This window comes from Mytilus edulis, chromosome 7 (genome assembly GCF_963676685.1).
Source record: "Mytilus edulis chromosome 7, xbMytEdul2.2, whole genome shotgun sequence".
NCBI classification, from domain to species: Eukaryota; Metazoa; Mollusca; class Bivalvia; order Mytilida; family Mytilidae; genus Mytilus; species Mytilus edulis.
Genome location: NC_092350.1, coordinates 73,570,580 through 73,587,999, shown reverse-complemented (window position 1 = coordinate 73,587,999; position 17,420 = coordinate 73,570,580). Strand labels below are relative to the sequence as shown.

At 33.2% G+C, this 17,420-nt stretch overlaps 1 protein-coding gene and 1 pseudogene across 1 annotated transcript; one reads left to right on the top strand and one right to left on the bottom strand.

Moving 5' to 3' along the window:
* Nucleotides 1–787: 787 nt before the first annotated feature.
* LOC139483634 (C-type lectin galactose-binding isoform-like) lies at nucleotides 788–14,386 on the bottom strand. Its single transcript, XM_071267619.1, has 8 exons — nucleotides 14,281–14,386; nucleotides 11,661–11,736; nucleotides 10,991–11,116; nucleotides 8,134–8,252; nucleotides 7,140–7,224; nucleotides 5,969–6,079; nucleotides 3,080–3,192; nucleotides 788–897 (listed from the first exon to the last, which is right to left on the bottom strand). Exons 2-8 carry the CDS (start codon nucleotides 11,722–11,724, stop codon nucleotides 883–885), a joined length of 633 nt encoding a protein of 210 aa, XP_071123720.1. The 5' UTR covers nucleotides 11,725–11,736; nucleotides 14,281–14,386; the 3' UTR covers nucleotides 788–882.
* Nucleotides 14,387–14,806: 420 nt separating this feature from the next.
* LOC139483423 (uncharacterized) lies at nucleotides 14,807–17,120 on the top strand (annotated as a pseudogene).
* Nucleotides 17,121–17,420: the final 300 nt, after the last annotated feature.

Genomic DNA, 17,420 nt, shown 5'->3' with positions numbered 1-17,420 from the left:
CCTTCTGGTGACCCATCCTAACCAAACAAATGTAGCAAGAACTGAGAAGGACAGAAAGGCTAATAGATCGACGAAAATAAAATGTCCCTATGCTCTGATTGCAGGGCATACAAATGCAGATAGATATAAAAACATAAATGTGTGTATGCGTATGACTTAAGTAAAGCACCCACTCAATGTCGTCAATAAAATGGCGTTCAATGGGACTGTCTTTCAAGTGAGCAGTTTAGTCAGCTATTAAACCAGATTTAATCCACCATTTCTACATCATGAAATGTCTGTTACAAGTCAGGAATATGACATTTATTTTCTATTCATTTCATGTGTTCAAGCTTTTTGATTTTGCCACCTAATTCCGTTGTGTTTCTTTTTTGGTGTTAGGTTTTTGTGTTATTTCACTGCTTGTTATCGATTAGAAACCACATTTAGCGTGCCATGTGTGCAGTAAATCCGCCTCACGAAACCATAAAACTACTAGTAATTTATTATCGATGGTGTTTACAATCTTATCACATTTTTAAAATATGCTCAAAATAGCCATTGGTTTTCTCATCTGAATTGTTTTATATTCAACATCGAGACCTATAATATCTAAATATACGGTACGGATATTGTCACATCGTTGAAAGCGCTACAGTTGTCTATAATGGCTAAAATCCACTTTTGTTTGAACTTTGGTAGACAGTTGTCGCATTGACAATCATACAACATCTCCTTATTTTTAAGAGAGCCTAGGAATATCTGCTTTTGATCCATCAAGGCCAAAATAAATAAATAATAAACAATACAAAAAAAAACGATTATAATTTTTTTTTTGGCGCCAAGAAGAAGAAATCTCCATCCATTAGAACATAATGGCAACCATATATACCACATATCTTTCTACGGACAAGTTTTCTAAAAAAAAAAATGACATAATAAAGATAAGTCTATATATAGTAACATACATATCATAAGATCATATGATTAAATTGAAATTAAATGCTTGGTCAACTAAATCAATCTAAAATTTACTAGAAAACTTATTCCAATTAATGGCATATACCGCCGCTACATCTGAATCAATCAAATATAGTTAAAATGATGGATGGCACACGTTGAGCAGGATCTGCTTACTCTTAAGAGACATCATACATCGTTCCTTTTTATGTTAATTACCTCTTTTTACCTTTTGTTTCAGATATCAATGTGACGGAGTGTTTTTAAAATATAGCATATTGTATATTGTATCGAAATTAATTTTCTTTTACGTGTTGTATACTGTTCCTTGTCTTTTGCTGTTATGGAGTTTCTCCCCCCGAATCTTATAACCAAAATAGTTATCAAAGGTACCAGGATTATAATTTGATATGACATCCTCGTGTTTCGTCTACATAAGACTCATCAGTGACGCCAGATCAAAATAGTCATAAAGCCAAGCAAGTATAAAGTTGAAGAGCATTGAGGACCCAAAATTTCAAAAGTGGTGCCAAATACGACTAAGGTAATATATTACTGGAATAAGAACATCCTTAGTCTTTTGAAAAGTTTTGTAACAGGAAATTTATAAAAAATGACCAAATAATTGATATTTCTGTCAACACCGAAGTGCTGACTCCTGGGCTGGTGATTACCTCCGGGACGAAACGTCCACCAGCAGTGGTATCAATATGTTTGAAATTCGTAAAATTGCCTTTCGACACAGTTTCTTTTTTTACAGACGCAAAATGCAACTGCTCACAAAAATATTACATGAAAGGATTCGTTTTTGTAATTGTCAGTTATCCTTAAAATAAGTTATATAATAAATGTCATAGATAACATACCAACAAATCACAGAACGTCACATCTGGTTACAAATGAAAAAGGGTTGAAAACAATGTTCCCTTGAATTTGACAGTTGTAGAAAAAATCTTACATTTGGGTCAGGATCCCTAATGGACCTTGAGATGAGGAACTCAGATGACGTAATTGAAAAAAATATTAGCCCGCCATACAATTGTGGATGCTGTGGTTTTAAAAATGGACATACATGAACAATAAGAACTGTTTTATAGAGCTGATGTGATGAGAAAACAAAATACGTAGATTTGACCTAAAATAAATGATAAGAAAGGACAATTTTTTTATTGAACTTTATGATCAGGGGAGAGTGACATTTTTAACCATCTCCCGGGATCCAGCAATTTGCGAAAAAAGTAATCTCACTTGCCACCCCGAAATTTTAACCAGACATGTATAAATGTATTAGCTTCGATATGAGCCATCATACATGTTCAAGTAAACGATATGGACTGAGCAACGAATGAAAATGTTACCATTACCGCCTATGGAGAATTAATTGTAAATGTTGACCCATTTCATTGCAGGAAAATTTGCTAAAAGCATCATCATTTTTTTATATGGTGTTTCTGTAGAATATTTATGAAAGTTGAGGTTACATGATTAATCAAGCTAGTACACAAGGGAAAATAAAGGCGAATGTTTGATTAGAAAACTTCCAGTGAAGGTTATTTTCAATTATGCAATGATGTTTTATATAAAATTTTGTCTTAAGTACTAGACAGGATAACACTTTGATAATGTCAAGTATTTCATTATTTGAAACAAAGATAAAATGTGCACATGGTTTAGAAAAGTGCAAATTTAACAAGGACTTATAGGAATAATGAGTGGTTGTATAACACCTATATTCAAAACAAGTCTTTTATTATAAATGAAGTACCGTGATGTTTCTAATACCTCTTTTTTTAAAAATTTTTATGAGTGAGCAAAGACTCTTCAGAAATTAATGTATTTTTGCTTATGCTTTTCGTTATGTAGTGTGGATGCTTGGTACCGGGGTTTGATATTATCGCGCAAATGGAGATACACGCATAGGATTAGGCACAACCGTTCTTTATGCATGTTATGGTGTCATAAAGCAGATCAGAGACTAGACATCACATTCAGTATTTCTTCACGGCGGCCATCTTGAAATTAAAATTAAATTGAAATAAATTTTAATGCGCGTACTTGATTCTGATTGATTCGGTGTGATATTTACAAAAGGTTTACAGTTTTCTAAAAACAACATTCCTAAAAGGTTGTTCATACTAACCATTGGAAATTCGCACATATATTGATGATCGTCATAACACGAATCGTCATCCCAGTTCCACTTAAGACTGTATGATTCAATTTCCACACAGTCCTCGTTATCTATTTGATCACCTGAAACAATGTGAAAATCAATGCGAAATAACATAATAACACAAACAAACAAAAATACAGAAGGCATTTTGTCAAATAACAAAATAAAAAGTTCAAACACATCAAACGAATGAGAGACAATTTGTATTATTCCTGTCTGGTTCAGGCATAATAGAAAATAATGATAAATAAAGACTGAATAGAAAGTCAAGATAAAAACAACTTAACAGAAACAAATATTTGATAAATAACGACTGCATGGAAACTCATAAAAAGTATCAATATAAAAAAAAAGATGTGGTATGATTGTCAATGAGACAACGCTCCACATGAGACCAAATGACACAGAAATTATAGGTCGACGTACGGCCATCAACAATGAGCAAAGCCATTACCGCATAGTCAGATATAAAAGGCTCCGAAATGACAATGTAAAATAGTTCAAACTAGAAAACTAACGGTTGATTTAAGTACAAAAATGAACGACAAACAAATATATAACACATAAGCAAACGACAACTGAATTACAGGCTCCTGCCATTGAACAGTTACCTACATACAGAATGTGGCGAGGGCACCTAAGGATTTTTGGTAGAGTTCGTGTTTTTTCGTCTTAGTCTATTATGTTGTGTTTGTTTTGAAAATAGTTTTTTGTCTTCGTTTTCATGGTATTGTCAGTTTATATTAGTTATGAGTTTGAAGCCTCCTTTTGGTATCTTAAGCCTCTTTCTAAAAACTCGACTCATTTTACATAGTTCACGTGCGGGAGTGTTCTAACTACATACAAACTGCACCACTATTTCAGTAGAGGTACGAACCGGAGTGTTCTAATTACACACAAACTGCACCAGTGATTCAGTAGAGGGACGAGCAGAAGTGTTTTAATTACATACAAACTGCACCAGTGTTTCAGTAGAGTGACGAGCAGGAGTGTTCTAATTACATATAAACTGCACCAGTGTTTCAGTAGAGGGACGAGCAGAAGTGTTTTAATTACATACAAACTGCACCAGTTTTTCAGTAGAGGAACGAGCAAGAGTGTTCTAATTACATACAAACTGCACCAGTGTTTCAGTAGAGGGACGAGCAGGAGTGTTCTAATTGCATATATACTGCACCAGTGTTTCAGTAGAGGGAGGAGCAGGAGTGTTCTACTTGTATATGTTCCAGACCGTATGAGTATTTGGACCGTACGCGTACGGTCTGGACCGTATGCGTATATTTTCAAAATACGCATACGGTCGAACCGTACGCGTACGGTCTGACTAATATTAAGAAGTTGGTCACGTTTATCAGATACAAATGTATATAACAGATCAACATAGCTTACATCTCAAATTAATGTAGAAAGTTCAATAGTAATTGAAATAATACAAAATAATGTTATAACTATTTTAAAAAATCACGTTTATTTAATCTGTTAATCTCCTGTATTTAGCATGTCAGTAATTCATATATTGAAGCCAAGTATGCTAATTAAAATTGAAGTTATCGGAAGTAAACTTAGAGTGGGAGGACAATCGTTTTAGAATATTAAGGAACTTTACAAAAAAAAAAAATGCAAAGCAACGTGCATGAACAAATTATGTTACTGTAAAAAAAATATGACGTTCTTTGTGGAAGTCAGTGTCACCTTGAGTACCAAAATAGGAATCACGGATATAAAAATAAACACATATTTAATTTCAATTGTTCGCTTAATCATTTCATCCATATACATGTAATAAAATCAATTTGTATAACTAAAAATAATGATTTTGATAAAAATTTGTTTAAATTTAACAAATATGATCCCAAAACATCAGCTGGACCGTACGCGTATACTCATACGGTCCGACCGTACGCGTATGGTCGGACCGTACGCGTACAGTCCAAATACTCATATGGTCTGGACCATATATAAACAGCACCAGTGTTTCAGTAGAAGGACTAGCAGGAGTGTTCTAATTGCATATAAACTGCACCAGTGTATATATACTGAACCAGTGTATCAGTAGAGGGACGAGCAGGAGTGTTCTAATTACATATAAACAGCACCAGTGTTTCAGTAGAGGGACGAGCAGAAGTGTTTTAATTACATACAAACTGCACCAGTGTTTCAGTAGAGGGACGAGCAGGAGTGTTCTAATTGCATACAAACTGCACCAGTGTTTCAGTAGAGGGAGGAGCAGGAGTGTTCTACTTGCATATCAACAGCACCAGTGTTTCAGTAGAATGACTAGCAGGAGTGTTCTTATTGCATATAAACTTCACCAGTGTTTCAGTAGAGGGACGAGCAGGAGTGTTCTACTTGCATATAAAGTGAACCATTGTTTCAGTAGAGGGACGTGCAGGAGTATTCTACTTACACATAAACTGAACCAGTGTATCAGTATAGGCACGAGCAGGAGTGTTCTACTTACATATTATCTGCATCAGTGTTTCAGTAGAGGACCTCTTCTTTTTGTAATCTTTGATCTTTAAATAACAAAATATTCGTCCAATCTGTTTTATAGCTGTTATGTCATTTTCCCGCTGGGAATTTTGAACTGAGTGTGAATTTGCACGATGGATGATGCATGTATGGTAGTACACGCAACCGGCCTGTTCCTTGTTGACTTTTCGATTCTCTCAGTGTTTGTTTGATTCCTATATATTTCGTGTTGCTCATGTTATTACAAACTCGGTAGATATTCATAAATAATCATAAAATTGTGAATCCAAATGGGGAATGTTTCAAAGAGACAACAACCCCACAAAAGAGACCATTACAGTCATAATTTACTACCTAATAACTATCTAAAAAGGAAACACTTACGGTTTCCAAATGGGAGAGTATCCAATGTAAAAGCACCACCAGCATCAACAAATTCAAAATTCTCGTCACTTGTACGACTATAAAGACCTGTCCATATATCCTTATGGTTTTCTAAAAAAAGAATCGGATTGTTAACACTGTCATTTTGTTTGTGTCTTTAAATGTTTGATTATGAGTGATAATTTTAAACTGCTCGAGGTAATTTATTTTAATACAACAGTAAAAAGTAAAATCACCAAAAAAACTGAACTGCTTGGAAAATTCAAAAGGAAAGTCCATTATAAAATGCTGAAATCAAAAGCTCAAACACATCAGACGAATGGACAACAATTGTCATATTTCTGACTTGGTACAGGCATGTTCTTATGTGAAAAAGGTGGATTGCATCTGGTTTGATAGCTAGCTTAACCTCTCACTTGTATCACAGTCGCATCAAATTCCTTTATATTAACAACGATGCGTGATCAAAACAAACAGACAAAACAGTTAGAAATGTAAATGGATAAAAGATCCTTCGGTGAATTATTATACAGATTGAAATAAGTGTATAAGTTGTCTGAACTTAGAGGGTGGAAAGTTGGTCGGACGTTGTTATGGTAGATCCAATTGTTACAAAAAAAAAAACCCACCCTTTTCCGCGAAGATTAATTTAATTTCAAACATATTAAGTAATTGCGCGTCCAATACTGTTTTTTCCAGATTCTTGAGTTTTTTCATCATACTGCAACATTAACATTGTCATTAGCCTAGAGATTCAACTTCCAGTTTCAAATCAAGATTTTTGAAATGCCTTGTTGCTCTGAGTTGGAAGTAGGATACCATACATTCGACGATATGAACTGAAACATTTATAGTAGTATAATTGCATCTTCCATTAATTATTTAAGCTCCTTTGAAGTTCTTACAGTTGTCCTACTATTTTAAAGAAAAGGTTATCTAAATATCCATCTGCTATATTAAAGAACTATTGCCCACTGCCAATAAAACAATAATTGTCTCGATACATGTTATTTAAAAGATAACCATTTAAAACGGATACAGAACCATCTACACGCTTACTTATAACAAGAAATAATGAATGTGTTTGTCAATGGATATTCGTTTTCTGTTTAATTACAACGAAGCACTTAACATTGCACAATAACAAACTACTTAATAACTCATTACTTACCGAAACCCGTCGTACTCTTAACTGCAATAGCTTCTGCTTCGGTATTTGGCGCCCATAGGTAGGCACCTTTCGTCTTACATATATTCTAAAATTGCAAAACAAGACACAGTTTCAATATCTACATGGATATCATTATTATAGTTAACACACCATTAAACATTATGTTTTTTGTAGCAGTTCAGTATTTCTGTTGTTCCGGTGTATCCCTCTTATAGTTGTTGTGTTTTGTTTTCTCTTAATCAATATAGCACTAATGGCAACCGTTAATAACTTTTGATTTCATTTACTTGATGCCTTCAAAATAGAAAACACAATCAATAATAATGCAGCACGACGGGTGCAACATATCGAGCAGTTTTTGTCAACCCTTTCGGAGTATATGAGATTACCTCCAGTATTTTATGGGGTTTAGGTAGCATTGTTTTTATTTTTCATATATTAAGTTTTATAAGCTTTTGTTTGCTATTCGTCTGCTTGTATTTTTTTTTCTATTTTAGCCATTGTATTTTCAAATTATTTAAAAAATTTTGTCCCTTAGACATGGAAGTGTTTTAGAATTTGTTAGTACATCCATCAATTCTCGTCGTGTAAATAAGTGTGGGATTAGATTTTATGATTTTTTAAATATAACAAGGCTAATACTAGTGTAAAGGTTATCTCCTCTATCTTGTTTTGTTTTACTTTGGATTCATCATTTTTGCTATCTATAATATATACATGTTTTAACGATGGTACAAACACAACGCAATAACAAATGAAAGTCGTTGAAACGAATGCAAATATGCTTCAATTAGTATTCACTGTTTTGCAATAGATTGTAAATTTTTTTTGAACCATCTTGAATAATCTTAGATTGAACCTACTCTGATAAGGTGTTGATGTCTTTTCTTTTGTTGTGTTTTACGACAGACATTCTGGGTTGAATTTTCCTTGAAGTTCAGTTTTTTGGTGATTTCATTTTTATCTAATTTGATGTCAGATAAAATATACTCACCAAAGCATTAATCCAGTTCTGCTTATCGTCTCCACCGAAGAAGTAACAGTTAGTACTAGCTGTTAAGTCATTTGACATGATGTATCCTTCAGGGCAACTAGTTGGAACACATGGTGGTACTATTAATACGACACAATGTGAGTTGATTATTATTTGATACACATGGTGGTACTGGTGCTATGACACAATATGAGTTAATCATTAATTGGAACACATGGTACTATTAATACGACACTATTAGTTGGAACACATGACACTATCAATATGACACAATATGAGTTCATTATTAGCTGGAACACATGAAACTTTTAATAGGACACAATATAAGTTGATGATTAGTTGGAACACATGAAACTATTAAAATATGACACAATATAAGTTGATGATTAGTTGGAACACATGGTATTAGTATATATAAAATAAGTACACAACATTTTAATTATTTGTTTTAAATTTTAAGCGTCGGACTATTGGACCGCGGTGAAATTTTTTATCCACAAACGTCATCATATTTCGTGCAATTTCAAATGCAGCAACGGGATTGGCTAATTTAGAGAATGCCGCAGGTGTTGCAACTTTGAGTTTTACCTCTTGTATCTATGGTTTTGTTATTGCAGAACGTAGCCTTTCCATTCAGAATATATGTAAGTAAACATTCCAAATGACTTTATTTTCAGAAACAGATATCTGTAACAAACACAAACTTCTAGCTACTTCTTTACAAGCAGAACCCAGTTCAATGAAAGTCCAAACTATGGACTGGCTTCTGGCGCTTCACAAAACACCTTACAAATATAAATTTATTTCATCTTCACAAGCCATTGTTTCAGTACTAAATTGTCTATTCTCCTTATTAGTACACTTAGTACAATCAAAAACCTGATAATAAATAGTTCAAATAAGGCCTTTGTAAATAGTGGAATTAATTACTTTGGGAGTATAAAAAAATCGTTGAAAGTACTTGAGAAATTGCATGCATATATTGGTGATTTTGTATCTGTTCAAACTTTAGATTTTTCTACCCTATATATCACTTTGCCTCATATTGGTATTAAGAAAAAAGTTCTCATCCCTAATTAATTGGGCATTTAAATGTCAGATTGCGAATACATATGTTCAAAACAAAATAACTATGTCAATTGGACATGCTTTGATACTAAATGTATTTATATCAGCGTTATCGATATGTGTATTAAGTAATATATATATTTTTTTAGACTTAATTAATAAAAATGAAGTGACGTAAGTTTATTTATCTCATTATTTGTTCAAGAGTAGTGATTTGGTCCAGCTGAAAATGGTCAAAAATTAACATTTCAGAAGCTGTCAAAAGTTTTCTAGATCCCCTTAACATAACTGTTAAAATTGTCCATATTTTGAATTAGAGCAGATGAAATTTTCAATCATTTTGATATAATTTATCCCATAACTTGTACAACATACTGTAAACATATTATTGAGAAAGAGAAGGTCAGCTGTGGTCTCGAACCATGAGATTGGTCATAAGAATCACATAAAAAATCTGTCATGCAGGCAAAACTGCAGAAATTAGAAATTAACGTTCTACAATTTAATTATATTCTTTTGGTGTATCCTTCATGATGACTCAAATTTAATTTTCAAGCAAGTGTATACATTATCGGCCATGTTTTTCCATAAAAAAAGTAAAACCTAGTGTATAATATCGCCATTGTTTGAGCACCTTAATAATTTTATTATAGTCTGTTGTTAACATAATTTGATAAATGGTGTCAAATATATACGTTTAATTCAAAGACAATAATATATTGCTTTTGATAGCATATTTACCTGACGATATCGGGATATGGGTATTTAGTCGGATTTCAACATGTACTTGTGATTTGTTTACAAACCGGTATTGATAAAAATAAACAAACACATGTCGAAATGTTCAGGACTTTTAAATCTGTTTTTGGGTTAGCATACGATTTTTATTGCGTCTTACACTTTGAGAAGAAAATAATCTGTAACTACTTTATTAAAATATTATGTAAAAACGTTAATTAATAGGTTTGAGGGTCAAATGACTCGAGCATTTTTCTGCAGAAGTTTCAAAAAATTTCAAAGAAATATTTTTTACAGTGGGTTAGCTTTCATTAGTCTTTACTATCCTTTAGCTTAACAACTTTCGGTTATATTTATAATTTAGAATCTTCATTAAAGGTAGAGCACGAATGCACAGTTAATTAATAATACTGATGTGTCATTCGTATGCAAAAGTGACATTCCTTAGTATCATGTGCCAATTAAAAAAACGTTATGCGAGTATTGTCTCCCTTTAACAAGTTCATTATTTTATAATTAAGTATAGGTTTCTGATATGATTTTGAATAATTACAAAATGTATAAATTCAGTATATTTCAGTTTTTGGTATTGGTGTATCAAAAACATTGATGTACGAATATAATTTCATAAATTTGAAACGTTTAAAATGATAACATACCAATAAAAAGAACAGTTTATCATTTTTGAAAATACTATACATGTAGATGAAAGTCGAATTATCTATCTTCCCTTCATGATAGATTGAGTGGGAAATTAGCCAGAGTTATCTAATATTAATCCCAAAGATGGACTAGCAAGCAAATTGTAGTTGTGGCTTATTTAACGGTTAAACAGTTTTCCACTATAAACGAATGTTACTTTATACAAATATAAGGACTTTGTTAGCTAAATCTACAAATTTTATTAGATATTATGATTTTTTATTATACCAGATTAATATGCTACTTTTTATATTTTTTAATTTTATTTAACAACATGCTCTTGTGCCTATGTTTCATTTTTGAATAGAAGGGACAAGCACTATCGATCATGCTTTATTTGTTTTCTTACATTTACAACATGGTCCTCCATTGCAACATCTTCCTTTTTTGATCCACTCTTTACCAAACGCATTATCGCAAGTCACACCTTTCCGTCCACATCTCCCATTTGAAGCAAGACAATTTCGAGTAAGTCCTAAAGAGTAAAGTTCTTAAATACAATGTGACATTATGAACTCCAATCTGTGCATTATACAATAAGAAAAAAAGCATTTATTAGGAAAATAACCTGATTTATTCATACTCTTAAAGTTAAATTCTTCATTGCAGTAATGAGTTTATGGAAAGTAAAATAGGTTCATATCAATTGGAAACCAAACCTCTTATAATAACATAATTTTATTTTTAAACGTGAGGTGAATGTTTCATATAATAGATTTAATTCAAAGAAACATTAAATAAAGTTATTTATATTTTTTACTCGAATTTAAATTAAGGAAGCATTCATTGTCCTAGATTCAGTCTGACCCATATCGAGATACCGGTAACTAAATAAAGGCAACAGTAGTATAAAGTAAAATCATAAAAATACTGAAATCTGAGGTAAATTCAAAACGGAAAATTCGAATTTCAAAATTAATGGCAAAATCAATGAAAAAAACGCATCAAATGAAGGACAACAACTGTCATATTCCACTTGATACAAGGATTTTCATACATGAAACATTAAGAATACTTACTTGCGCCAGTAGAAACATGAATTGTGCAGAGGATTATTACCATCAAGCAACAAAATTTCATCATGATACTGTAATACTAAAACGGAAATTTGTAAACATTGATGATATTTTCAAGGTTATTAAGAGGGGAATTGTCACTCAGTAACATGTGCTTTTTTACTTGAATGCACTAAAAGATAAATATTGACTGTTAGCTTCAGGTTTCTAAAATATGCTAATATATAAGTTCGAAGTAACCATAAAGAGCCAAACAGACATGTTTAGTTTTTCAAAAAGACAGCTTATGCTTGAAGATGGAGTTGATTTAGATTTTGAACTGTTTACAGGGATCTCAAGAACAGTTCTATATGTTGTTGCTGAAATTTGAATTTGACTTTTCGTTCAACTAAATATTACTCAATACTTAAAACAAATGCATTGAAATTTTTTTTTCTGTCCGCTTTATTATTAAAAAAAAAAGTTCTGATGTAATTTTTTAGGAGTATTTCAAAATCACTTTTTCCTGCGTTCTCTTCAATGTACCTACTTTTGTTCATGTATGTCAGTCATAGAGTATTTTATTCTTATTTATATGTTTGATATACGTTTAAGAATTCTAATGTAAAAAGTATAATCACAAAATTACTCAACTCAGAGGAATATCTAATCGAAAAGTCCATAATCACATGGGAAAATCAAATGACATCAAATTTGACTTATGTTCATTTCGGATTCTTTAATAGCTGACTATACGGTATGGATTTTTTTTGTGGTGGATAATGTTGGTGGATAGAATCATTGACAATCGCACCATATCTTCTTATTTCAATATAAATACTTGTAAACAATCAAATAAATCATGGAACGTTCAGAAAACAATGCATCGTCTACCAAGGTGTAAAAAGGAAAGAGAAAAAATACCAAATCAGCTTTCTATACAATCCAATGAAACCAGATAACATCAGTACATAAACCAAAATACAATGAAATCAAATAAAATAAAGAAACTTTAGATTTGACAACAACAGTGAATAATACGGTGAAGTAAAAGAGAGGCGAAACACATAGATCGAAAATTGCCATTGCCAAAATTGAAACAGACAAACACAAATAATAGTACACATGACAAAAAAACAAAGAAAACGATAGACTAAGCAACACGAACTCCACCATAAACTCAGGGTGTTTTCAGGTGCTCCGGGAGGGTAAGCAGATCCTGCTTTTCATGTGGCACATGTCGTGTTGCTTATGTTATTACAATACCGGTAAATAATCTACTTCGGTAGGTCACATTTATGAAAAGGGAAGGGGATTGTAGTTCCGACGTGAGAAACATTTCCGATCTTATCTGGGAAACGGTTATTCCATAATGGTCAACCTATTCATGATGGCGTCCGTAAAGTTTACGAAGGGATAAATTCATCTTCACCATTTTGAACTCTTGGGTTAATAGCTTTCTTGTGAGCATCAACCCTCTATTAATGAAATCATGATAGCAAATACAAACACGGGTATATTATATCAATTGGGAGATATATACTCCGTATGCAGCGACTGCAGGAATGTTGCTATCTAGAAATGAATAATTCACAATTGGGGAACTGAAATCCTCTCGTTTGTCGTAACATTTTGTAAGTCAAGATATGAGGTCGATTTAACTGTATCTGTTGTATCCTTTATCTCTAGTTCGATGGGATAGATGCGTTCAACATAGTCACAAATTTTAAAATCAATTAGTGAGAGATCATTATCTTTACTGTGGAAAGTAAAGTCAAGGGATATTGCTTACTTCTTATCTTTCTCCCTATGTATATTAGTAAAGAAACAAGTCGTCAAGAAGACAAATGGAAGAGGAGAACAATTTGTTCCAATGGGAATGCTGACAGTCTGATCAAAAACATGTCCACCAAACGTAACAAATATGTTGTTTATCAAGAAATCAAGCGTCTTGATAATTTCAGTTTAAGTAAATGTTTTGTTGAATCAGAGTGATCCTGTACTAAGTAGGATGTATCCTTCCTTAAGAATAGATACTTGTATCTACATTGGTCACACAAGCAAAACCAACTCTTTCAGCTTGTCCTTTAGTTTGGAATTGGTAAGAACAAAAGTCAAATCGTTTATTACTACTGCAAAATGAAAGGGTCGTAGATTGTATGTACCAGATCTTTAAGTATCTGCTTAACGCCACCTCTAGAATAGGCAGTTTCACAATAACTTTGAAGCCCGGTTTTGATTACTGATAAAACAGATGTTATCAATTTAGAAAAAGGTTTCGTGGAGGACTTGGAAGACCAGAAATATTCCATTGTTTGTAAGGACATTTAAGTTGTTAAGGTTTCAATACAGTGATGGAAGATCCAGTTCTTCGTCTTTGGTTGAAATTCCAAAAGAACATAGAACAAACCTATGATTATCCAGGATTTCCTCTGTGTTAAATGTCGAAAGGGTGTAAATAAAGGCAACAGTAGTATACCGCTTTTGGAAATGCATAAATAGATTGAGATAAAAACAAAGATACAGATGTATACCATCAAAAAGTATCAATTGTGTCAAACAACTTAATTTCATTGACAAACAACAAAAGCTGACATTTTCAGGTCAGCCGGATTTTTATTATTAAGAAAATAAATACACTTACCACACTCTGTGATAGCAGACCTAATGATAATAAGATAACTTTTTAAACGAAGTGGCTACTTAAATAACACGGGAAAATAATGTATTCAATCGAGGAGTGCTGTACATGCTGTAGGTGTGAACAAATCATTAGCGACATATGTTGTTTTGCTTTGTTCGATTTTACTAATGATGCAAACATTGTTAAGGCGTGCAACATCTTTCATCTTAAGTTAAACATTTGTGCTTCTAAAATATATTTCACATTCAGCTAATTATTGCCTTGACGTGTAGTCTTTCAAACCAGAAAAAAAAGCAATTATAAATTATATATTCAATATCTATAAAATCTGGACACAATTGTAACTGATTTTACGCATCAACCATGCAAAACTGAACATTACACTTTATCATGTAAATATATATAGCCTCATTGTAAACCAATAATATTTCTAGGCGCCATATTTCTATGTCATTAGGGGCGGATACAGCCATTTAAAAAAGGGGGGTTCCCAACCCAGCTAGAATAAAGTGGGGGTTCCAACTATATGCTCCCATTCAAATGCATTGATCGTCCAAAAAGTGGGGGTTCCAACCCCCGGAACCCTCCCCCTGGATCCGCCAATGGTCAGGACGGATCGTATGATAAAGATGACACCAACTTTGGACACAATGTATACCATATCTAAAAGTTTTGTCCACATCAATTTAGCGTGCCATTATTTCCTCTCTGTATCAATAATAATGAACCGTCACTAAAATGACTTTTTAAGTCAGTAGTTCGTGACGGTTTTTTTTTTTTAAACAAAACTATTCAACAGCATCATCCAACACTCACATGACTGATTCATATACTTTATTTGAAAAGTACATCATGTACATGTATGATAAGTTTTCTTCTTGGAATAGTAAATGTATACCAATGTTAATATCATTTGAAGAAGGCAAAGAAAATTGATTGATTTTGTCTGTAGCCTAACGTCCAGGGGCAAATGTTTCATTCATATTCAGATCGAGTATATTTTTCTGACGTAACGGTTCCAGACTCCCAGATATCATTTATAATCCTTAATAACTTATTGATAAGATGGCCGTGCAAATGTACATAGTTTTTTTTACGTTAAACCACACTTTTTTCATTAATATCCAATAATTCATCCATTGTACAATTTTCGTTTGAACATTTGTCAAAACAGAATCTTAAATCATGAATGTAAATCCAAGGCAAACAAGTAAATTACGAATTAAATGCAGTTATTTTTAGGAAGAGACTGTTAAAAACGGGGAACGAAGCAACGTCAACAACGATGTTTATATGCAATCATATCAAAATATTTCTCCGATGAGTTGGATAACCTTTCTATCCACTTTGTAATATGTTCCATTTAAATATAAACCTGCAGAAGTCTCTATCAAAATGTGGTAACCTCTGAAACTGACAAATATAGAATGTTATTGACACCCATCTGTACTTGAGATTTAAAAGTATGTTCTCTGCGCCCCATCTTACATGTATGTTTTAGTGTAACCCTTAAGTGTTATGGAATTGTGAATGTTTATATTTATATGATTATTTTTTTTCAGGTTCTACAAGAATACGTCAAGCCGAAGATTTGTGTCGGAGAGGGAGGACATCGTTCTCTTGAGGATGGCATATCTTCTTAAGATACGTAAGTTTAGGCAACAGGGTCGTCATATTGTATATATAGATGAGACTTGGTTGAACACTAATCATGTAGTAAAGGGTGACTGGCTGGATGTGTCCAGCACGTCCATGTCTGTCTTTGAGCCCCACTGTAAAGGTACCCATCGGAAAGTACCTTCTGACAAGGGTACTAGATTGATAATCTTAGATGTTGGCTCCTTTCAACAAGGCCTAATCCCCGGATGTCGTCTTATATTTGAGTCGAAAACCAACAGCTCTGATTATCATGACGAGATGAATAAGGAGCACTTTACAGAGTGGTTTAGAGAATCACTTCTCCCTAAACTGCCTCCTCGGTCTGTAATCATAATGGATAATTCTCCGTATCACAGCCACTTAGATCCTGACTCAAGGGTACCAAACACTAGCAGCAACAAGTCAGAGATCTCGGCATGGCTGGAGAAGAGCATTGTACAGTATGATAAGAAAATGAAAAAGGCCGAGCTGCTTGATTTAGTGAAGCAAACAAACCAAAACATAGGTATATAATAAATGACCTTGCATCAGCTAATGGCCATGAGATTTTACGCACACCTCCTTATCATTGTGAGCTCAATCCAATCGAAATGGTTTGGTCTTACTAGCTAGATTTAATTCTAGTTGCAAGAAAAAAGACATTATCAAGCTTTTTGAGGAGGCCAAGTCCCATATCGATGCGGAGTGGTGGGCTACATTTGAGACTCACGTGGAAATGGAGTTTGAGGAAAAGCTCAGGAAACTTGATGGCATCAGAGACGAAGACGTCGATCCAGTGGTGATTGACATGACGGACGATGACAGCCAAGACAGCCAAAGGACAATTTCTTACATGTTTTCAGAGAGGGAGGAGGAGGGGAATGACGTTGAAAATGACAATGACTTTGAGGACACCGTCTCTGATACCATCAATGATGCTGATGAGATTTTGTGCAATACCTGTGGTAACATTGAACCACCCAAGCCTATTCAAAAGGACAAGTATATATCCTGGTTTCAGTGTGATGCTTGTGATCAGTAGGTACACAACAGGTGTTGCACAAAACCTCCTCTTGCGAAGAATGTCTGCCTTCGCTGCTTCTCCATTTTTAACCACCGGAACCTCAGTGAACGACTAAATTCTCCACTGGAAGAAATGGAACAGTGATGTCTTTCTTTCATGCCAGTAAAATAGTAACATGAACACCATAATTTTTATTTATTAAAGATATTTTTAAATGTAGGTTAATCAAACATACATTGTTCTTTTAGCAATGTAAAAATAATAAAAAAATATTCAAAGTATCGTAAGAAATATGATAAACAGAAAAACTCCCATCTTTTCTATAAAAGTGATTTCCTATCTATAATACTGGAAACTTTTTAAAAATGCCATCTATTTAAATTAAAAAAAGTTAAAAATGGATTGCTATAACTGGCTTAGTTGATCTGTAATTAGTGGTGGACAGTGGGAAAATAGAATATTTTCAATTTGAATTACC

Coding starts and splice junctions, on each gene's coding strand:
- LOC139483634 (XM_071267619.1), bottom strand. CDS start 11,724: ATGATGAAATTTTGTTGCTTGATGGTAATAATCCTCTGCACAATTCAT. Junction 11,117..11,660: donor TCATGTTTCTACTGGCGCAA/GTAAGTATTCTT, acceptor TTTACTCTTTAG/GACTTACTCGAAATTGTCTT. Junction 8,253..10,990: donor TGGAGGACCATGTTGTAAAT/GTAAGAAAACAA, acceptor TCGTATTAATAG/TACCACCATGTGTTCCAACT.